Source organism: Epinephelus moara, chromosome 12, assembly GCF_006386435.1.
Source record: "Epinephelus moara isolate mb chromosome 12, YSFRI_EMoa_1.0, whole genome shotgun sequence".
Taxonomy (NCBI): domain Eukaryota; kingdom Metazoa; phylum Chordata; class Actinopteri; order Perciformes; family Serranidae; genus Epinephelus; species Epinephelus moara.
In genome coordinates this window covers 31325683-31350526 of record NC_065517.1, presented here as the reverse complement: position 1 = coordinate 31350526, position 24844 = coordinate 31325683, and the positions used below count along the sequence as shown (strand labels likewise).

At 43.0% G+C, this 24844-nt stretch overlaps 1 protein-coding gene across 1 annotated transcript in view; it reads left to right on the top strand.

The window, feature by feature from the left end:
* The window catches only part of nbas (NBAS subunit of NRZ tethering complex), a 281527-nt gene that overhangs the window by 161535 nt on the left and 95148 nt on the right, over positions 1-24844 (top strand). The window contains exons 44-46 of the mRNA XM_050057998.1: positions 3727-3977; positions 14111-14451; positions 18978-19202. Of these exons, the coding sequence (XP_049913955.1) occupies positions 3727-3977; positions 14111-14451; positions 18978-19202 (817 nt within the window). The remainder of the gene's footprint in view (positions 1-3726; positions 3978-14110; positions 14452-18977; positions 19203-24844) is intronic.

Here is a 24844-nt window from a genome sequence, read left to right as displayed (position 1 = left end):
TAATATTCAACCTGTAGACTCAGTCTTGTATAAAACTGACAAGTCATCTGTAGTCATGTTGGCTGGCCCAATGTTGTTAAAGTGACATAAATCAAAATGTATATGAAAGGGGTTGTTTGTATTGAAGAACCTATAGAAAACTGTCACCTAACAATGGAGATCCCTTTAGTTCTTTTGGAGCTTTTTAGCAACTTTCAGCTTATTGTTTTGGTTTTGTGATCCACAACTTTACTGTTTTGGTTCACTGCTCTTATTTGTGCCATTTTGAGACACACTAGGACGCTGTTTTCAGTGAGAAACCTACCTGCCCAGCACCAAACGGCATATGGACACAGTTCGTGATTAGCTAGTAACCATAGTGCACCATTTAGCATCTAAAAAGCCAGATATTTCCCTTAGGAACTGGTGGAGGCCAAAACTGGAGCTAGAAGGAAGGTGACTTTTTCAAATGTCGAACTTGAGTTACATGTAATTTATCTTTATAATTAGGTGTCTTCATATGTATGTACAGTAGAAAATAGAAGATATACTGGCCCCATTATCCGCTGGCTACACCGGAACAGTCTGAAATACTCAATTAGGTATAACTGCAGCTGAAGCAGCCACGTGACCGGCATTCTAGCTTCATGACTCGCCCACCTTAACCTCCACGTCAGTCCTTGATCAGCCTCCTTCGCTCCTTGGCCTAGAAGTGCAACTCCTGACAAAATTGCTAAGTTAGTTATTAGGTAGCTATGAAGTATTACGTTAAAAGAGAGGTGGTTAAGGTTAGGATAAGGGTTAAGGGAAGGCTACATCTTGTTACTAATTAAGTACTAATTCATATTATGAATTATAAAGTGTACTATTGCTGCATTTGGCTCATTTATTCATGGCAGTGTAGCATTGTTGAAGGGTTCAGAAAGCTGTCTCATTGGTAGGTTTGTCTTGTGCTACTGGTGGCTGCAGTTTGTAGGGGCGTGTGTTGTACGCTACAAACAGAATGTGTCTGCAGCTGCACGTCTCCAAATATTGCCCCTTGCCTGGATTCTGTGATTTTATACTCTATGACTCTTTCCTAAGGATCAAGTGTCTGTTTGTAGGAGGTGTGTGAAGACTTGTTGCATGTTTTTTTGTGTGTGTCAGTGTTCAATAGGCTGGAAATATTGCCTCTCAATGAATAAGTGAACCAGCTGTATGCCTTTCATTGCCAATTACTGAGTGCCATTGTTGTGTGCAGCACGAAAACACTTTCACAAACCCCCTGCTGGACAGTCATTTGTAAACAAATTAGCCGCACAGATCGCAAAATATAAAAAGATTACAGCTTGCAAAAATTCAAACAATAACGACGTGCTAAATAATCATCACCTCTCCACCACAGCCCCCATAGAGTTTGATTCTGGCTGTCAGATTACCATGGCAATAAAATATGCCTCTGAATTTAAGAATATTAGAAGCCTAGTTCTGTTTGGACATGGTGGAGGAGACAAGAAACAGAATATGGTAATGCAAAGATGGGTGAGGAGAGGGAGAATGAGGAACACTCCACCGTGTTAAATCGCTTCCTTGCTGCGGCTTTTGAAAATGAACAAGAAAAGATTGTAATGAGAAGCTCCTGATTTTTACAGCCACATGAACACAACAGAGATCGAGTGCAGGGATTGTGTTGTGTACAGAGAGAAACACCAGCAGTGGCAAAGCACGCGCGCAACAGATAAAACTATCAGCGGGGACAAAGAGATGCTGAAAGCTGCGGAGAGAAGAGAGAGGAGGTGCTCACAACCTTAGCAAAGAGAGGCGCCTAAACACTTTTTGTCACTGGATAGAGAAGAAAGACAAAGAGGAGATGACAGCCCGGCTTTGAAGAACTACAGTAACACACTCAGCTGAAGCAGAGCCTGACATGAACACCGGGTGCAATCCGCCATACACAAGAATGTGTATGTCTGCCTGTTTGAGCTTGCCAAGGAAAACTTTTAACACCCCTCAAACAGTCCTACCTGGACACCATGTCGCCATTGTTCTCCCGCCTTGGTGCTTTCAGTCACTTTGGAGCCAAAGCGATTAAATAACCAAACATCAGGCTTTGACTGGGCTGCCTGCGAGTGTGTGCGCACTCTCAAAACACAGAGGAAAAGAGTTAGCTGCTCTGTTGACTCCGGTCTTATTAGAGCCCCTGTTGTGAGGATGATTAGTGTTATTTACATTATCGAACTTATTGTCAGCTGCCTCCACGCTGCTGCCGCTGTCTATGTTTTTTCATTAGCGAAAGCCTCCCAGCGAGCTCTGATGCAGAGCCCTAAGGAAACAATGTCCTCTTTGATGTCGTCCCGTTCTAACAGATAAACAGACTCACACAAACACACTTCCCGGACAGCCGCAGATTGCTCAGAGCCCCTCGGTGACTACCAGCAACTAGCTTTGCCTTTTCATTCTTTGCATCCTCCCTTGTTTAACCTTTGTTCACGTCTCTCTGAGGTGTTTCCTCCTTCCCCGATTCGCCTTTCTCCGGTGTTTTGCTTGTGTTCTTTTCACTTGTCCTCTCATTCTTCAGACCACCTGCTGCTGGCAACTCGGAGCTCTGTGGCAAAACATGTTTTTGAAAAGCAAAGCAGCACAGAAGTCGGCACAACTTGGAACAAATCGCGCAGATGTTTTCCACCCGAGCATTTCCACATCACATTCTGTCTCTCTGTCTTTCACATTTTGTCCCTACTGTTTTTACGTCAGAGCTGACCAAGTTCTTAAAAGTATTCTCGGTGGTAATCTATGAAATCCTCATCCTCATTTTTCTTTTTTTTCTTTTTTTCTTCTGAGGGACTGTATCTTTGGTGATAAGCCTGCAGATCGCTGAGCTGTCTCTGCACTGCTGTGTTCAAATACTACTTTGCGAACAAATAGTCTCCAGAGCTGGTCGTCTTCCTGCTTTGATTTTCCTGTTGATGAAATTTGGATTTTTGTCAGTATTGCTGTTTCCGCTTATCTGTTACAGGCACGGTGGTTATCGCAGCTTAAGTGAACAACTTAGATCTTAATTTGTTTTCTTCCAAACAAAGCGCTGTTTTGGATGCCAGAAACCTACTGCTAAGTGTCTTGCATCCTGTGTGCTGATGTATATTTTCCATAGAGGAGACATATCTCACACAGCAGGTGTTTACAACAGCAAATGTAGAAGATTTGAATTTGGGGAAGGCTGGATTATTGTTGGGTGATTATATTGCCTTGAAAAGTTTATGGTTTATTACATTCCTGGAGGGATTGACCCTGCTCAAGTCATAGGTCGGACAAGCTTGACAAAAAGAAACATGGTGATGATGGAATAGTGGTTAGTGTTGTCGCCTCACAGCAAGATGGTTCGAACCCCAGGGTGAGGGAGCCCTTCTGTGCAGGGTTTGCATGTTCTCCCCGTGTCATTGTGGGTTTTCTCTGGGTACTCCAGCTTCCTCCCACAGTCCAAAGACATGCAGGTTAATTGGTGACTCTAAATTGTCCGTAGGTGTGAATGTGAGTGTGAATGGTTGTCTGTCTCTATGTGTCAGCCCTGTGATAGTCTGGTGACCTGTCCAGGGTGTACCCCGCCTCTTGCCCAGTGTCAGCTGGGATAGGCTTCAGCTCAACTGTTACTGGAGCACAGAGCAAAATAGGGTGGGACTTAGGAAGGCTCAGTTGTCAAAAACACTTAGTTACAAACACTCATGGTCTAATTTTATTCTTGTTTGTTCTCTTCTCCTCTTCCTCCTCCAGTCTTTCCACCAAGGACATTGAGTCCCGGAGCGAATCCCTCGGCCTGTTTGAAACTTTGAAGTGTAACCCAGAGGCCTTTTACAGCCACATGACCAAGTACGTTCTGCCCTCTGTGGAGGGAACCGACCAGGCCCGCCTGCTCTACTACTACACCTTACTGGATGCTGCAGGCTGCGAGCCTTACGTCACCACCACCATCAAGCCTGAGTCACACGTCAAACTGCTCAAGAAGCTTCGAGCTGTTGCCAGTGGTAAGACAGTTTTTTTTCACTCTCATTGTAATGCAGGGGACACAACTACTGCATGAGTGGTAGGTGGTTTACTGGAAGGAAAAGAGGCAGAGATAATACGCCTGTTCTCACAAAATAAAGAGATTGGAGGATGGGAGTGGTTGAGAAGTAGAATGAGGAACGAGCAGATGAGAAATGTAACTGGGGGCAAGGTCATGTGGCACCTTATATGTAATCAACAGGATCTTGGACTTTATTCTAAATTTTACAGGAAGCCAATGCAAGAACCAGGGCAATGTGGGACTGATAGATCATTCTAGTTAATAGCCTGTTAGCTGCATTTTGAATCAAGTGTAAACGATTTAGAGCAGCTTCAGTGTGGATTAATAGAAGAAAACAAACATCAGATTTTTGGGATATTTCTTAGCTGAGGAAAACAGGAATGGATGAGCTTTGTAACATAATGGTCAAAAGTCATGTACTAGCCAAAGATGATGCCAAGTAGTAGAGTTGATATTTGGGTAAAGTGGACCAATTAACTGATCAACTGTAGAGGTGAAGTTATCACGACTGATCAAAGGATTTCAGTTTTGTCTGGATTTAAGTGAGGGAAAATAAGAGACATCCAATCTTTGTTGGTGGCTAAGCAATCGTGGAGGGAGAACAGGTGATTCAGGTTATTAGGTTTAGCAGAGAAATAGATTTGTTTGTCATTGGCATAACAGTGACACGTCTTCAAAATTATTGATCTAATCACTCAGAGGAAGCATGTGCAATGAAAAAAGGTTTGGCCCAAGGACAGACCCCTGAGGGACTCCACACAGCAGGGGACTGTCCATAGACAGTGTACATGCTTCCTCTGGGACATTTGGTCAGCCACATTTAAGACTTGTCACTGTTATGCTCATGAAAAACAGATCTATCTAGAGCTAAGGAGGATCCATGATTATTGACATTGCTGACAAACATTGCAAAATCTATTTTTCAAATAAGAATGAACCAGGTTACCGCTGTACCAGAAATATGAACCCACTTATGCAGCCTATCAAGTAAAATAGTATAATCAAAGGCAGCAGTCAAATCAAGTGAAATAAGAATAGAATATTCACCTTTATCCGCATGCATTAGAATGTCATTGCTCAGTCTTTAGGCCCAGACACACCAAACCAACATTAAAGAACTAGTGGCAACGAAGGCCGACTGTTCATCGCCTCACGTCACCTGTGTCTCGACCACAAAGTTGCACCTGAACACATAGCAAAGACTATAGCCAGCAGTCAACTAGCATGTACATTCTGTGGCTTGTGAGAGAAAATAACCCTCCACAACAGCTGGCGGTGGTAGTCTGCCTTGGTCATTCAGAAAGGGAAACTGACAGGACGGATTCAAGATGCAAATAGCCAGTTAGCACATTAACAACACAACTCAATGTTCATAGAACTAATTACATAAATGATATGCGTGCTAGCCAACAATAAAATCAGTGGTTTGTTGGCTTTCCTCACTTTTGTTTCTCTTGTGCACTGAGCTGAACTGCCAGTCACACTGACTTCACTCACCAATGGGCTCTGCCGGCTGCGACGCCAATTCAACATGCTGAATTGGCCGAAACACAGCCGACAATGATATACAGAACCAGGCTGACAGCAACCTGGTCTAACTTTGAAGTAATCTAAATCCGGTGCTTGGGCAGTGACTTGCGGCGCCAGATAGCCACTAAAAAAGCTGCCCTTAAACATCAGCATGATACGCAGCCGGTCTCTGGTATAGTTTAACAGCACTCAGCAGCATCGGGGGGAACGTGGCGGAACAAAAACGAAAGTTAAGGGGGCGAGAGTCCAAGTCAACAACCAACACACCCAGGGTACTTTGCACGTTGCATCTGGACGTGGAAAGTCGAAGACCAAATGTCGATATGTGACGAGGTCAGAGTGAGAATGTGCTGGCATCAGACACTTACTGACATTGACCAATGGCCAACTATGGGCTTGGTGTGTCAGGGCCCTTAGTGATGCCATTTCAGTACTGTACTTTGGCAAAACGTAACCCCTCAAACCAATGAACGCATCTAAGCTCTGATTCACTCAGTCTCAGCAGCCAGTTAATCAGATCCACATAACCTTTGTAATGACATAGGTAACTACTCCTGCTTATGAACATGTCTGATTCTGTGTCTGATTCCTTTCTCTATGCTAGAGATACAGTATGTTTCATAAGGAATTATTTTTCTTTTGCTCACTAATTTCACAGATTAGAAAAAGTAATTTCTAATGCTACAGACTCAACAGAAGCACCCATGTGCCAAACAGTTGATGCTGTTTGATAGAAAATAGGCAGAAAAAAAGCCCGGTATTAAGCCAAGGGTTATTGACCTCAATCATTGGTGGAAAATCCGCTGCAAGCATTTTATGTCAAGAAATCAAGTCCAGTGTTGAAGACTTGAACATAATGCCTTTCAACATGATTGATGACTCACATACAGATGTTGACGTTCCTTCTAGCTGGTAGATAACCTCAAGTCACTGATTGTCATGTAGAAATACAACAGCTGAATGCCTAAACTTGTGCCACATATCTGGTGCCAACTCTTATTTCTCTGAAAGGGACAAATGACATTCGCCCGATGACATACCTCTACTACTTTTATCTCTACCTCATCTTGTGCTTTTTGACTTGACTCCTCTTTTTCTCCACCACCCATCCTTTTACTTTCAGAAATAGAAAAGCAACAGGATCGAAACAAACAAAACTGTTCACATTTTCCTGTTAACGACAAGAGAAGCATTCCACCCCTGTATTAAATGTCAATCTACCGAGCACACCAAGCTCCTGAAACAGCAGCAGCGTGGCAGTAAGGTGCTGTTTCCACTTAGATTCCTGTGGCAGCACCCTCTCCAAGGACGTCATGTCCAGGTTGTAGCGTGTCACCGGTTCAGCGGTCCGGTTAGAGTGCTCAAACTTTGTTGTGTACGGTTGGAGGTGGTGTCACTTCTGGATGAAGTTCAGTAAAGGTCAGCCGGGTGTCAGCTGTGTTTTCACGCCTCACTTCCTCCCTCTGCTCCTGATAACACCACAGCTTTTACCGGTGACACATGTCTCTGTTTAACACACATACACAAAGTACATACACACACCTTTGGGTCATTTCTCCAAAAACTAAGAAAAATGCACTTTACTTTAACTTCACACTGCCACTGCTACATTTTAGTTTCACTTACACAAAGTTAACATGTCAGATCAATAGATCAGCAACTGACTTTTTAACCCGTAAGCCCAGTTCAGACCAAAGATTTGTGACAAAACAAAACCATTTTAGAACGTTGCAGAGAAAAGTTGCAGCAGTGTAAACTGACAGTTACATCTCAGCTCAAGCTTGGTGATGGTATACATATCGGCATATCGGATCAAGGGTCTACTAGGGCCATCAACCAAGGCGGATCTTGGATTTTGGCCCTAGTAGATCAAAATCCAAGATCCGCCTTGGTAGATGGGTTGTCCAGGCCATGAGAATACCCAAACACGGTGTAGCTGTCATAATCTCACCTGCTGGAATGGGAACCAGTAAATGGGAGGTTGATCAGAGTGCACCTCAACTCAAAGCTCTGCAAACTCACCATCTTGCAGTGCTATGCACCAACTATTGAGGCAGAAGAGAAGGGACAAGGAGGATTGGTATGGACAGCTACAAATGGCGGTTTCTAAGGTACCCCCGCACGACATGTATGCCAAAGTGGGAACCAATATCGGATATCGGCAAAAAGAGAGAAACATATATTAGTGCACTGTTTGGCTGTAATATGAGAATTGATTTGTGAACAGTAAGGGTGTGTCACACTGTTTCCTGTATTGTTAAATAGGGGCTAAAAATACTGAGATCGGACATTAAAACTAAGCAGTGTTGGTGAAATATGAACCAAGATTTTGTTACTGTGTTGCCTATTTCTTGCCTAAAATGTTTTCAGAAACATATTTTACCTCACAGTTTAACTGTTATTTGAGACCATTTGTTACCAGCTTTACTCCATATTGTTTCCTGTGGAAAACGGCCACCAGCAGGAGCATTGGTCCGCATTTATTGGTCTGATGCAGTGCATTCTGGTAGTTGTAGGTTTTCTACCTCTTGAGCAGAAGCGAATGCCACAGCCCTTTTTCTCTGTTTTCTCTGGTCAGGTAGCACCAATTTCAAAAGTATTTGTGTCCCTCTGCTGCATAGACAGCTGAGTTTTATGAAAAGACCACGTTTCCAGTAGTAAAACACTTCTTTAATGATATATTTTCCTGCTTTGACAAGTCAAAATGCTGTGAAAAGGATCTTTAGCAGCTGGAAATGAACACGGCTGCATAAAGTCAGTTGCCATCTCCAGAGCCGACATGCACACGACTTCAACATGCAATCGCTGTTTGGTCAAAATTTCACTTTGTTCAGTACTTTGATCTGTGACTGCCCAAATATTTGTCATTCCCATCCATGCGGCTACCGTCAGGGCTGAAAAATGAAGCCAGAAGTCCCAAAACCTGCAGTTCCCTGAATGGCCACGTGGGGCTGGCTCCAGAAGCGAGTCAATCGTCATAGACCTCCATGTTAAGAGAGCCTGGTCTCACTCTGAAGGTGTCAAAATCAGGCGCTTGGGCAGTGACGTCAGCATGATATGCAGCCGGCAGCGTCAGGGGGAAACGCAGCCGGACAAGAACAAAAGTTAAAGCGGTGACAGTCCAATTGGGGTGGGTGGGAGGCTTTGTGGATGGGTCCAACAAACACTGACTTTCACCCGAGAGAGCTGTGTTTGTGTCACATGAGATTCTAAAGCCAAACCCTGTTCTTTTTTCCAAAACCTAACCACGTGTTTTTGTCGCCTAAACCTAACCACGTGCGTTAGTTGTTGGAGGAAAAAAATCATCAATTCCCGTTGCTGTACTGAGGTGGTGCGTTTTTTTTAAAGAGACTGTATGTAGATGGTAAATTTCCTGTGAAAAAGGAAGTGTATTTTGAAAGAAGACAATGCATGCCACCGTCAGAACTGAACACTGTGACCCAGAACGGCAACAACCACTGAGTAGAGTACCTTGCACGTCTTATGTTGAGAATGTGTTGTTGGGGTTTAGCAAACTGTCAGCTGCGCGACTGCAGTAAAAGTGAAACAACACATCAGCACTCACACACATATATATATACATGCATCACCAAAGGGATTAATATTCACCTAGTGGCACATAAACCGACTTTGTGACATTTACACTTACAAACTAACACCGTCTGAATGTCTCACACACAAACTCTCAAACACGGGTAAAACTTAACCCACACATTCACACTGTTGTTGCAAAATTGACACACAGGCTGTTCCAGTGTCTCCAGGGCCACCAACTTTCTGCTAAACTCCAACTACTCCAACTACACACACACACACAAACTCCAATGACTCATTTGCAGTCCTAAACAGACACATGCGAGCCGACACACACACTTACGAGGCATTCAGATAATGTCGGGACAGGTGGTGTGTGTCCAATATTCATCACAGTTTCAGACACAGTACCAGGTGACTGTCTGAGCGCGGCTCTCCTGAGGAAGAGGATGAGATGCTGCTCGGGGTGCAGAAGAGACGGAGGCGGAAACAGGAGTGGGTGGGGCAGGGTAGAGACAGACAGAGTACATGTGTAAGTGCATGTAACTCTCATCTGTGGCTTAAGTGTCCGTCTGGGCCTGTCTGAAAGTATTGTGTGTGCGCGCTCGGAGTTTTATATGTGTGTGTGCGTGCATGAGGGATTCCGAGCAGCGTTGACAGAGCCCTCCCCACAGGCAGACCAGTGTTAAATATTTAAAGTCCAGACAGGCTGTGGTGTTGCCACAGTAATGTGTCTGACTGATAGCACTGGAGACCAAGAGCACGCCACTTGCTCTGTCACACACACACACACACACACACACACACACACACACAGAGCGCTGCAGTGGGAGGAGATATGATGCACACAGATGGATCCACAGACAAACAGCACACCTTAGCATGCAGACACACAGCACTACTTTCACACACACAGGCTATCTTTGTTGTTCACATCAACCTTTAACTCCCTCTGTGCGTTTCTCTTTGTGCATCTCTGCCATGTAATGGAATATTGAACAACCTCCGCATATCAAATCACTGTAATTATCCTGTAGTGCTGCACGGTTTGCACGTAACGTATGTGAAGGCAGGAGTAAAGTGCCACTTTCTGAACAGTGAAATATTGGACACACTGTTGTAGCTTAAATGCTGGTTCTTCTCACACAATGCAACTGTTTCATTCTGCCTCGGCGAGTAAATACATACGTGCTGATGCTGTATACAGGATGCCTGAAGATGTCCTTTGTGTTTTAATGTCTCTGAGTAGAAGTAAGGGACTGTTTGTCATGTATGAGAGGTGACGGGGGTCGAGCAAAACGGGAGGCATGTTAAATGATTTTTTAGGCAATGTGGAGGGACTTGATGTTTTCTGTTTTGGCTGAGGGGAGGGACATACAGTTTTAAAAGTTGTATTTTGTATTGATTTTAAATCGTAATGATAATACATTTCACTTATAGGCGCCTTTCACGACACTCAAGGTCACCTTACAGGCAGAGATAGAGGAAATAACAGCAGATTAAAAAAGTCAATGAGATAAGGGATAAAGTAAGACAGACATGAGTTTTGAGGTGGGAATTGAAAGTGGGGGTGTGGATGTGCAGGAGTTCGGAGAGGTACAGAGGGGCTTTGTTGTGGATGGAGGAGGAGTAAGATCTTGAAGTCAGTGCGGTGTTTAACTGGGAGCCAGTGGAGCTGCTGAAGGACACGAGTAATACATTGTGAACTCTGAAACCCATCCGACGCTGAAAAACGAAGCCAATGTGGCAGTGCCAAAAACTGCAGTTCATCGAATGGCCACTTGAGGCTGGCTCCAAAAAGAGTCAATCCTCATTGACCCCCATGTTAAAATGTTTACAGCCTGGTACAAAAACAGTTGTGGTCTCTGTACTTAATTTTGACATTCATGACAACTGGTAAACATACAGAGACATGTTGTTGGTAGAACGCACAGCTCTTGTTTGGATTGTAATGAGTGCAGGAGGGTGGACGTGGCGATGGCAAAGGAAATATTTATGTGCACACTATTTTGACACTTATCTTATGGACCGTGTGCGGACATTTAACAGTGGTATGGTTGGAATCTGACAAGTTTACTTACATGTCATGTTGTACTTTTTGATTCACCTCAGGTTATCATTATGGTTTATTTGCTTTATTATTTTTCTTTCTGGTGTTGTTTTGAGAGCTAGGGATTTTTTTTTTATAACTCACCCGTTTACATTTTATCAAGGCCCAAAGTTACACATATTTAAGGGCGGGGCTGCTTGAGTGACAGGGCGTCTGCAAGGCGTCACGACAGCTCCACCCTCTTGACCAATTATGGTCGCTACTAGCTCCAAAAAAAAAAAACAACAGCGGAAATGCTGAACTCGAGGCTTCAAAATGGCAGTCCACAAATTAGTGGGTGACGTTAAGGTAGCTACGTCCATTAGTCATACAGTCTTTAGTTTGAAAGGCATGGCATCTTTTAAAAATCGCCAAAATTGCACCATTTGTTGCAGCCAGAAACTGTAAAAACAGAAATTATCGTTGGATTTCCACATTTCCATTGGTCCGCGAACTCAACATATGCAACAAAAGCTTCTGTCAGGAAGCTTGAAATAGTGATATTTAATCAGAAATCACTTTATTCTACATGTCATTTAAAATAAACCGTTTGCACAAATCAGATCTTGTAAAAACAATTGAATTCTGTGCTCTTGCATTAAGTTTTCAACTTTTAACTTTTGATCATCAAAGGATAATTTTTTAAGATCTAATAATGAACACCGTGCAGATTTACTGATATTATTCTGGGTGCTGCTGCTGCTGTTGTGTGTGTCAAGCTGCGGTTTATTTGGAGAAATGGTCATAAGGCTATATGTACATGTTGTTAATGCTGATGCACGCTATGAAGTGTGTGTGTGTGTGTGTGTGTGTGTGTGTGTGCTTGTAGGCTTATTAAATGTTCCTGATTTTGTGTGGAAGGACTAATGGTGGGTGGCTGTAATGCACTCATATTCTGCTGAGGTGCACACACAGCTTGTGTGATGATGCGATTTGTAAGGAGGAAGAAATTAGGAGTTTGTTTTGGTGATAACTCTATAAAAAAGTATGGTTATTTATGTTGGAGGGAAGTGTCACATTTTCCCCAGTAACTCAGGGATGCTATAAAAAAAAAAGAAGTCACACACAAAAGTAAAGTAAACAACAGTCCCTTTAAAAAGAGAACCTGCGTGACATATTCCACAATGTAAAGTGAAACATAAAAGCCGGCCTCATGTAAAGGTCATATTCTTTATTCATCATGTTACTGTATTGAACTTTTGAATTTCTCCCCTTTAAAAGCATCAAACACGTGAGCCACAGAAGGTGATGTACAAGGACAATGAGGGAGACTCAGGGCTTTTTATTATTGCTCATGTACGCACAGTGCACTGTGAGCATGAGGGCTGGGTGAAGGGAACACACTGCCGGGATGTATTTATTATTCAGGGTGTCTGCAGGTCCTTAAAAAAATATGAAAGTCCAGAGATTTCTGGATTATCTAGCTTCAGTATCATGATGTATTCCTGAGTAATGCAACATAGGCATGGGGAATATAATGTTGGGAGGAATTTGATTTGATCATTGAGAAGTAGGGGGATCAAAACAGTGAGGCCCCGATGGTGTAATGCTACTGGGATAGAAGAGAGATGAAGTCCATGGTATGCCTCATGTAAAGTTAGTTGCTGAAGCAGTCGACTGTAAAAAAAATATTCTGGAGCTGTCACAGATACCACAAAATTCTAGCCTAGGGTCCGCAACAACGGTATTTAGAGGGAAACGAAGACACACTGATATAGCATGCTGTTGCTAGCTAGCTAATTTAGTTAGTTTGCTAAGTTGCAGATTGATTGACGGGTGGATGTCGTAATGTTATTAGTTAAAATTGGTGGGTAAGAACTTCAATAAGCACACGTCATACTGTGTTCTACAGGAAGAAAACATGATTGAATCTTTGTAAGAATACAAAGAAATGTATTCATATATTATTTTTTTTGGCAAATATTGTTAAATAGCACAATATGGCCGTGGATGTGATCTTAAAGGGGCTTAAAAAGGGGGCTTTTTCATTTCATGTCAACTTTAAAATGTCTAAAATTCAATTTGTTTGACAATATTAGGCCTTAGAAGTCAGTAAAAAGTCTGCATTTGTGGTCTTATTTGAATTTTTTATGTCTTAATTACCACAAACACGTTGTCTAATTTAATTTCTCCATCTTTTAATTTCTTGTTTTCAAAAATGAATCAAGTTTCTGATGTTACAAATCAACCACTGAACCTAAAACTGTCCTTTTACTTCATACTTGCACTTACATGGGAAAATGTAGGTTAATGTTATTCACTAATAACGTTATTACTAATTAAAACCTACCTCTGCATGAGACTACTTAAATACTAGTCAGTTTTTAACTTGCCTGCGATGCTTGAAAAAGAAAAAGATGATTTGTCTAAATTCAGTCTTAAATTAAGGTTAAAAAATGATTAAGTAAGGGTGCTTAAAAGTATTATCTGATACCTGTAGACACCCTGTCATTCTTTTAATGTAAAAATGTAGGATACAGATACAGATGTCAGTATTAATTCTTAAAGGGGCTCTTTCCTTAATGGAGAACGTATAAATTGTCTGCACATGATCTGCTGTGCTGGCAGCTAGCAGCTAACAGTGCTAACTCCATAGACAGCACTAAAAACAACTACAACAATGCTGACAGAGCTAATGGTGTTAACCCAGGGGGAACTGGAGGGTGGGTGCTACAATTTCGCAATGGTGCCGTCCCAATATTTGTGGGAACCATCCATCGTATGAATGCAGCACAAAGTGGTGGACCTGCTTACCACAACAAACCACGAAGAAGCTCGGATTAAAACACGCAGAGGGAGTGTAACCTCATTCTCTGCTCAAGACGTCATCATATCTTCACATAGCAAATCATGATTTGCTGCTATGTCAATGCTCTGAATGTTGCAACAGAACCTTTAACAAAGTCATGTTTCTAAATAGTAAACTGTCTCTCCTGCAGGTTTGAACTACCGGAAGTTGACTGATGAATCGTTGGATCCTCTGGTGACTCTACAACCAGTTCTGACCAGTCAGAACGTACTGTCCATCTCCAAACTCGCTAATCGTCTGCCTGTACTTGGTGGTGGAGGAGCAACAGTCTCCCCCAGTGCAGTCCATGCTGTATGGCTGCAGAAGCTGTTCTGGAAAGGAGACCCCCAGCTGCTGAAGAGACCCCCGCAGAGCGACCAAGACTTCCTCCATGCGTATGACACCTGCGGCAAATACCTGGACAGGCTGGTCCCTGCTGACGCTGTCCGCTTCCTGGATAGCATCACCTTCTCGCCTGATGCAGCCGAACATGTAAGCTGAAATTCGTTCAAATTATCGTGATGGTTGTGTTTTTAAAGGGACAGTTCACCCCTAAATCGAAAAGTGGTGGGAGTTGGTGAGTGTTGGAAGTATCTGTCTTCTCTCCAATATAATGGAACTAGATGGCACTCAGCTTGTGGTGCTCAAAGTGCCCAAAAAAATATATTTAAAAAACTCAACAGCAATGTCTCTTTACAGAAATCATGACCTGGTTACTCAAGATAATCCACAGACCTTGTTGTGAGCACTTACATGTAGGAACTATTTTCTTTCTATCAAACTACACTCTACACAGCTGGGTTCACACTACACAACATTTTTGTCATTCTGAAAGTCTCTATGTCACATTATCCACCTTGAGCACCACAAGCTGAGTGCCATCTTGTTCCATTATATTGGAGAGAAGGCAGACATCTCTACAGCCGATATTTCCAACGCTCTGCAACTCACACCAAAACAATCTAGAGTGATAAACAGCACTACAGGTAAGAGGAAAAATATGCAGTTTTGATTTTGGGGTGAACTGTCCCTTTATATTTCTGCTGACATCCAGCCATCTTTTTCATATGAATTACTTTATGCGAGACAGAGAAGAGGAAAGATAGTATGACACAGTACAGTGTGATGAAGGCTCAGACAGGAGCTGGTGGGAGTTGGGCAGACTGACAATTTGTAATTGCAGCACAGAAGGTAGTTGGTTCCAGGCAGCCACCCAGACAGGATTCATATTGTCTTAAAGGAAGGATTGCAAGGATTTCAAATCACTTTATCAAACTGCCACATTCCTCACTCTACGCTCTTCATCGTCTGACCGTCCGTCTCTTACGCCCCCCCAACCCCCCCCGGCTCAATTTTTGGAACGTCAAAAGCCCTCTCCTAATTTCAAATACATTATTCTGTGCACATCCACACTGTGTCGCCGCAAAGCGCACACCGGTCATGATTTATAAAAGAAATTATAAAATTGCACAAGAAATGTCAGCCACATAATTACAGCACTCTGAAAAATTGTCTTGCAGGGGGCTTAAAGTTCCTCAGCGCACCTTATCAATAGTAGCCCACTGTTTTTTCTGCCTTCGCACTGGCACGCTGCCATCCCCCCACTCCAGACCTTCCCTTTTCTTTCACTTTTGTCTTATGTTGCCTCGCTTTCCCCGAGACTCAGAGAGAGCTAATTGATCCCTCTCTACTTCAGAGCCAATTAAACTCCAATTCCCAGCAGGCACCCTTTTCCCACTGTGCTTTTTAACATGCAGATTACCTCTCAGAAACCCGCTGTCTGCTCCCTCTTCCCTCACCCTCCTCTTTTTCTCCTTTTTGAACCCTCAAAGGGAAAATGTTGACCCCTCTCATTGTTAGGAATGGATTTGACCTTTCACATCCTCGTTGCCTCCCCACAATGGATTGATCCGTCTCGTGCCGAGGGCTGAGATGAGTGGCTGGGACTTTTCTTACCTCTTACTGGACATATATTTTAAGTGTTGGCATTTTTCTCCCCCTCTGAAGTATTAATCTTAGATAGCTTCTTTGGTGGAAGCGTCATCCCTCAACCTCCAGCATGTTTTCAAACCAAGCGGCAAGAAAAATGAAGCCAGCGTGGGAAGTGCCCAAAACTGCAGTTCCTCTAATGGCCACTTGAGGCTGCCTCCAAAAGTGAGTCAATCCCCACAGACCCCCATGTTAAAATGCCCAACCATACAGCAGAAATAAACATGTTTACACCCTGGTACAAAAACAGTTTTAGTCTTTACAGCTAATTTTAACATTCATGATACCAGCTTACATTTTATTAAGGCTCAGAGTTACACTTACTTATTTAAAGGCCGGGCTGCTTGAGTGACAAATTGTTTGCGAGGTGTCACCACGTCCATTAGTCAGATCCACCCCGCGCTCCTCCACAGCTCCACCCTCATGACCAAATATGGTCACTTCTGGCTCCAAAAAAACAAGATGGCGACATTTGGGCGGCAGTACCTCAGTCCATAGGGACTTGGGTTGGGAACCGGAGGGTCGCCTGTTCAAGTCCCCGTCCGGACCAAAATATGGAGCGTGGACTGGTAGCTGGTGCCAGTTCACCTCCTGGGCACTGCCGAGGTGCCCCTGAGCAAGGCACCGAACCCCCCAACCGCTCGGAGCGCCTGTCATGGGCAGCCCACTCTGACATCTCTCCACTTAGTGCATGTATAGGTCTAGTTTGTGCATGTGTGTGTTTGGACCTGTGTGTAATTGACAACAGAGTGAAAAATTGAATTTGCCCTCGGGGATTAATAAAGTATATAAAAAAATTTAAATTAAAAATCTGAAATGCTGAACTCAAGGCTTCAAAATGGCAGTCCACAAACCAGTGGGTGACGTCATGGTGGCCACATCCATTATTTATACAGTCTACGGTTGGAAAGGCATGTTTCCCTTTAAAATCGACAAAATTGCGCCATTTATTGTAGCCAGAAACTGTAAAAACAAATATTATTGTTGGATTTTCACATTTCCGTCGTTCCCCGAAACTCAATATGTGCAACAACAAATAATTATAGCCTGGTGCAAAAAAAGGTTTTGGTCTCCATCGCTAAATTCTCTGTTCATGTCAACTGTACAGGGGTGAATTTTTATGTAACTCACTCATTTAAATGTTACTAAGGCTTAAAGTTATACATAATTAAGGGCGGGCCGCTTTGAGTGACAGTTGGGTGCCATCTGTTGACGATTGGCAACAATGTTGATTAGGTAACGTAAGCATGGCATAACACCAGATTCACATAGTAGAGGTGTAGCCATTGCTGATGCTATTTCAGTGTCTTTTCAGTTCATGAAAGGTAATACATTTTGGTCTTCTAAAAAAGTTTTGTTCAGCATTTGATTCCAATAAAAGACCCTCCATTGAGTTGGATGTTCCCTTTTTCCAGTAAGTACATTTTAATGGTTTGTAGTCGACCAATGAAGATGAGTTTACATATCACCTTGGGTTCGTCCTTCACCTTCTCAAAATGATCCCACACTTTGGATTTCCTGCCTGACATGTTATTAACTAGCCTGTGGAATAACCGCAGGTACAGTACCAGCCCTGGGAATTAGAGGCTGTACCCATACCGTGTCTTTAACCACCTGGAAATGCGGGGTCGAGCTCTGGGTGCTACTCTTGTGCCTTTTCTGTGCCAGCTTTCAAGAGCGCGGCAGCAGATTGCGTCTTAATAAGCACCGTATCACAACATATTTACCTGAAATCCTGAGTGCAGAGCTGATCCTCTTCCAGACGCTGTTTATAAGTGTGTAGGCCTATCGTCCGTGGGACAGATGTAAAGCTCTGGGTAGCCCTGCACTAACATGATCAACTTTCAGACTGAATATTTACAGAAGAAGAGAAAGATATCTGTCGGCTGTGATTGGTTTGTAACATGACTCCTGTCTGACTGCTGAGCGTGGCCACTTCGTGTGTCTGTCCTTTCAAATTAAGGTTTTGATTTATTTTAACGAGGTGCAGCTCCTAATAGAGTTTCACGTTTTTTTGTGTTTATTTGTTTGTTTTCTATGACTAAGCGGCCATTGAAATCTTGCCGACTAATGACCTTTCTGCTCGACTAACGTTTGGTGGATGATTAGGGGGCAGCCCTAGTGCAATGCTTGACAAAGCAGTATGTTCCAATTGCATGCAACAGTACGCACTTTGTAAGGGCAGCTGCAGTACCTAGTCAATGTAAAAAGGAAAACTATGTGATTTGGATAAAAAAGCAAGATGGCAACAGCATAAATCCCAAATAGGAGGCTTCAAAACAGGAGACCACAAACCACCACGGTGGCTACGTCCATTATTTTATACAGTCTTTGTGTCAAACCTTGTCCTGGGCTTTGACTCATGTTGGTTATTAATGCTTCTGTCTAATCCTCTACCCACACAGGCACAAAACAATAGACTGCACACACACACACACAAATGTATATACACACTTACCCTTAAAAGAAATTGTGCAGGTTTGTCAGGAAACTCAGTTTGAGTGATCATCCTGTCCTGGCAGAGAGAAGCGCTGTCACTCTGAGTCAAGATATCTTGCAAATGCAGAAGTATGAGTAGCATGTGTCTGAGGTAGGTGGAAATGTGATGATTTTTAAGTGTCTTCCTGCTGTGAATGTGTGTGTGGGGCTCGTCAGCGCCTGTGTGCTGCCATGCAAGAGAGTCAAACCTCCCCGAGCCAAAGGCCCTCTCTTCTCCCCATGAATGGTTAACCTGCTCCCACTGAATAGAATCAATTACACTAGGCTGGCAGCCATGATCTCTCTCAGTCACACACACACTCACACACACATGCGACTCAACTTCCTGGTGGTATTTTGGTGCATATATATTGAGTTATACCTGCCTCTCTTCAACATGTTAAGTTTGAAATTACTATACATAACTTGTGCACCTCTCTTCCCCCCCTTCTCACTCAATTTGACCCCCACCCTCACCCCAATTTGCTTTCCTTATCCCGTTCCTCCTCCTCCTCATTCTCTTCCTTCAATCCATCCTATTCCGTCTCCAGCTGAGCATCCAGGCGAGGTCGGAGGTGATAAAGCGAGCCACCAAAGCCCTGCGCCAGCTGGGCGAGAAGAGCCGGAAGAGAGGAGGCGACGGTAGCAGGGAGCAGGAAGGGACGGACCCAGCAGGGATGACTTATGATGAGGCTCTAACGCACCTGCAGCAATCACAGGCCCACCTGGACACTCTGAGCCATGCCTTCATTCTGTCACTCAAAGACAGCCAGCAGGTAAACCCCATCTGCCAGACTAAAGCCATTTCATTTTTTAAGAGTGAGATGAGAAGTGTGTGAGAAATGACTGCAGAAAAGAGCTCACAAAGTGGTGTGTCAAGTAGGTGTGGACCTAGACGTCCAAACCATTCACTGCAGTGATAACTGGTTAGCATACACTGTGTCGAGTCATCAGCTCAAACCTTAAAGGAATACTTCACTTCCCAAATGACCATTTGTAAATCAAGTATTCACCCCATGTTACATGGAAGAAAACTGTGTATATCTGGCATACCTCCAGGGGGAAAGTTCTTGATCAATTGAAGTCACAGGTGACCACGTTTAATAACAGCAAAACTATATCAAAACATCCATGTACAAACTATCAAACAACTCGTCTCATTTATCCAGTCGTATGCTCAGTACTTCCGAGATAGACAGCCCTTTCCAACTAGGAGCTGAACTTAGGCTGCTTTCAGACCTAGAGTTGTCTTGCTTTGGTCTGAATCAGGGACTAGTTTTGTTCCAAAGTTATATTATTTATATATTATTTAGTTATAATTGCCTAGAGGTGGTTTGGGTTCTCACTGCAGCATTTACAAGCGGACCAGATCAAATGCCTTGTGTGAGAAGGCTGCTCTTGATTGGTCAGAATTTCCATGTGGGAAAAATCCAGGAAGTAAAGCAAACGTTGAAGAAGAGTACACTTGCAAGATAAATGTGACACTTTCTAATGTCACAATGGAGGGACAACTACGCAGGTTGATTTTAGCGCTGCTCATCGTGGACTATATTGCTGTCATTGTTCATTTTAGTCAAACCATACAGTTTGAAAACGAGGCGCGGCTCCAACTAGAAAACAATGTTTTGATGCATTGGATGTGCTGAATGTGCATATTAAGGCAGTACAGGAGGAGGTGCACATTAATAATCCTCCAGGACTGTAACATGCTCATGTTTAACCCAAACAATGTGTCATGTGACTGCAGTTGGTTCAGATCCAGGTCGGAACACAAATGAACCGCACCAGAGTTCGTTTGTAACCGGACCGAGACCACCTCTTCAAGGAGGTCTTTGTCCAGTTGTTTTGGTGTGATTGCTGTGTTCACACCTGCCCAAATGAACCGCACTTAGGGGGCAAACAAACTTCAGTTCGATTGTACTGAACCAAACAGGGCAGGTGTGAAAGCACCCTTAAAGTGAAACTTATCTACACCCTCTTCAAAGCCAGACTCCATTGACAAAAACAGTAATTTTACCTCGTTGAACACAGGAGCTGCTGGTCTACCACTGCCTTGATCAATTAGTTTGTTTGCGTTATTGTGTGACTTTGGTGTTTTAAAAGTTAAGTTCAGACTCACCAAAGTCACAGAATAACATAAAAGAGCCCATTAATCAAGACAAAGTTTGACCAGCAGCTCCTGTGTTCAGTGAGGTAAAAATACTGTCTGGCTTTGAAGAGAGCATAGACAAGTTTCACTTTCTGTTCAGTTCCCTGTTGGAAAGGGCTGTCTGTTTAGGAAGTACTGAGCTAACACAGGATAAATGAGACTTGGATTATACTGCATAGGTTGTGTGAGAGACTGTAAAGAGATTTTTTAATATGTTTTCAAACATGGATTCCATGACTTCAGCTCATCAAGAAGTTTTCTTCACAAATTCAATCTAACATAGGATGAGTAATTAATATACAAATGGTCATTTGGACGATGAGGTATTCCTTTAAATGGTTAGCTGTTTCAGCTAAATTTGGTGGCTTTGTGTAGGTCAATTAGAAAAACTTTTTTGGCAAACTTTTAGGCTTGGCAAGAAGAGTTGAATATGTGCCCGCTCACCTATTAAATCGTTCCAAAAATAGATCTAGCTTCATTAGCAGGATGAACTTTATATACTGTACTTAAGTTTTAAACTGCTTTAATCTACAGACCCTATCAAAACTTATGTTTTGGAACAGAAAGGGCAGAATTACTTTTTTGGATGAAACTCATCACCTTCTTTATGACACTGTGCTGTGACACTGTAATGACCATTTATAAGGGACACAATTTCTGTTTTTGTTGTTGTTGATTTACAAATATATTTACTCAATAGCCATTCTCCAAAACTCCTGAAGTGGTTTATTCACATCCTTTGACACACTGACACACACACATATGCACTTGATCACCCACATCCTGTTCCCTTGCCTGTTCATGGGGTCACCTTTGGTTGGATATAGAGACCGTGTCTTTATGTACTTTGTCTGGGTGTGTGTGTGTGTGTGTTGTATATTCCTGGGTTGGTTCTGCTCGACTAAGCTCTTCCCAGCCTCACTGGGACCAGTCAAGGATACAGGATACAGTATATTAATGTAAATCTATGGGCTGCTGTTTGAAATGAGCCCCGCCATATGGCCGTATATGCAGTACGTACACTACACTGTATCTCATTAAGCAAAGTCACACTGACTTACCCCACTGTCACCTCCCTGTGGCTGTGTGTGTGTGTGTGCACAAAATGAACGCAGGGCCAGAGAGAGGGGACCTTACGATTTGCCGAGTCGAGCGTTGCTATGCGACCATGAGACACCCATAAAAACTGATCATTCCTGACCCCCACACTGTGCAAGTTTATAATGTTTACCCCCTTTTTATGTGTGTTTAAAATCAGATACAAGCAATACAAGGCAGGCTGAAGTGACTCACACACACACACACACACACACACACACACACACACACACACACACACACACACACAGTCCAACCTCTACTTCCCTTCTACTGGCGCAGGAAGCGATTATATCCTCGGAGATAGATAAAAAGGATATAAGAACCAGGAAAGGGCAGATAGGTAGAGAAAGATAGATAGAAGGAGCCCTGTAGGCTCTGTTTGGCTATACTGTGGTCATTTATCAAGTGTACGTGACCAGCTGCTGGGAATAATAGTGGATCGTAGAGGAATCCACCACAGGCGCCTTGACCTGCCATGAGGACAGCAAATTACACACTGCGGATATTGTAAAGTAGTTAATACAGTTCTGCATTATAGAATGTCCCCGTCTTCCATTGATATTATGTCCAGTGAATCAAATACTGTGGAGTATATAAACCCTGCCCATGATGATAAACCTTCATAGTGATGTAGCATGTAAAATGACCACCACTGTTTTAAAAACATAATGATCTTTAGGGGCCTTTTTTCACCTTTATTCAGTGGCAACAGTAGAGAGATGACAGGAAATGGGAAGAGAGATGGATGGGAAATGACATGCAACAATAAGACTGGAAGCAAACTGGGGACAGACCCTTTCACTAAAGCGTAGTTCACATTACACGATTTTCACTGCGATTTTGACATCACAGAGGATCTTGAGAGCCACCTTGGGTCGAAGGTGAGTCAGCAGATAGTCTGCCACGACGAATCCTCACAAGCCTACGAGCAAGTCGGCCCTTTTGTCTGCGACTGGGACTGGATATCTGGCATGCTAGAAAACTGGAGAAGTTTTTGAAGTTTCAGGCTGGTTTTGTGGATTTGGAGCTAAATGTTGTGTCTGGGGCACGTCGTGTATTAATGGCACTCGTTACCTGAGAGGTTGGAAAAAGATATACGCTTCTTCCCAGTTCCAAAACCAAAATCAAACCCTGAAAAGTGTTTTACTTTTAGTGAGGTTCCCTGTCGAAAAGGGCTGTCTGTATCGGAAGTACTGAGCATACGACTGGATAAATGAGACTTGGATTGTACTGCACGAGTTGCGCGAGAGTTTGTAAATTGATGTTTTGATATAGTTTTGCTGCTGTTAAACATGGACCCCAATGACTTCATGAAGAACTTTCTCAGTTTTTGGATTCGTCCTTCACTGGAAGCATGCGGGGCAACACAAAGTGAGTGATTGATACACAAATAGTCTTTGAGGGTTGAAGTTTTCCTTTAAACTCTTGTTCATTCATGATTAACACACAAAGATCCCCCAGCTTTATATCGTATGGCAGAAAATGTTTTCTTTTTTTTTTCCAAGAGTTGCCTACAGTTTCAAACTCGACTCCCAGACTGTATCAGAGACTCTCATGTATGCATTCATCACTTCCAGACTGGACTACTGCAACAGTCTCCTCTACGGTTCATCACCCAAAACACTTTAGAAACTACAATATATCCAGAACTCTGCTGCTCTTCTGCTCACACACTCCAACACCTGTGACCTCATCACCCCCATCCTTCATAACCTCCACTGGCTCCCTATCCTCCAGCGTATCCACCTCAAACTCCTCACTATCACCTAAAAAGCCTTCAACAACCTGCTTCCCCCCTATTTGTCTGAGCTCCATTGGTTCTCTGTAAAGCGTCTTTTAGTGTCCAGAAAATCGCTATATAAATCCAACGTATTATTATTTATCACCCTCAGCTGCAGGGTGCATCAAAGATCCCATTGAACATTATCTACAAAAAGCACAGATGCTCCCTAAATGTTACCCAACATAACACTCTTAAGATGGACCTTGATACTCTGCTTATGGCCGTAATATGAATATCATCTTGAAAATATGATGTCCATATACCATGACTTTAATATATATATCATATGAATATCAATATCCTGTCATGAATATCCTGTCAATTAATATTAAAATAGGCGAGGTGACGAGGGGCACCCTTGTGCACGTCCAATGCCAATGCTGATTGTGCTTGACTTAACACCAAGAATGTCAATGTTTTGCTCAGAGTGGACAGAAAATCAATGAAAGCTCTCCCCCAGCACCTCCTGATGAATATGTTGGGTGCAAAGATACTTTTTAAAACACTAGTGCTTTCAGTTTTCTAAAAGTTTGCCATCTTGAGAAACCCGAGCCACCGAAATGATACCTGACACAGCAACACCTGTCCTTGTTTGTTGTCTTTCGCCTGGCAGACAACAAAACTCTGCATTACTACAGTAGCTATGCATTAACAGCAGCACTGTGCATCCAACCTGTCACACCTCCAGGTTTTCACTTCTGTGGCTACAGTAGCTGCAGACTTTTTTTGGGTTTTTTTTTTTTTGCCCAGTGAACCTTGTCCATTATTTACTGTGGCGTTGCCCCTATCAACCAGCTTTAGAAGTCCTGGATCTCAAGCTCAAGAGGGACCATTAGTGTCAACAAGAGCGTTGCTGGGTTCCAGCAATGACAAGCACATTCAGACCTCAGCTCTTTGCAGCTGCTTTTAAGATAGAGGTTTTCGAGCAGGGTATATTCTGACGCCATGAACCTTGGTGAAATGTTTGCTCAAAAGGTGAGAGCTTTTCCTATAAAGGAATAAAATCTATTATGAAATTACAGAGAAAAAACAGACATAATAGCTTCTTGGATATGACGTTACACATCGGTGCACTGTCCAGATGGAGGGCAGGCAACTGCAGGCAAAGACTACTAACTACTGACTACTACTAGAAATGTCCTAGTTGACCAATAGTCGTCATTTAGGGCCATTAGTCGACTAGTCGCGGCATGTTTATGATATTACTTTAATTATTTAAGTATATATTTTGGGCGGGGCAACACAATGGTTTGAGTTGAAGGTGTGAGAAAGAATAGTGTCAGTAACATTGTTAACACTGTGCTACATTACAGAGAAATACAAAACCGTACTAATGAACCTTCATTAATATAGGCCTATATTTTATCTACAAGTGCACGTCACAC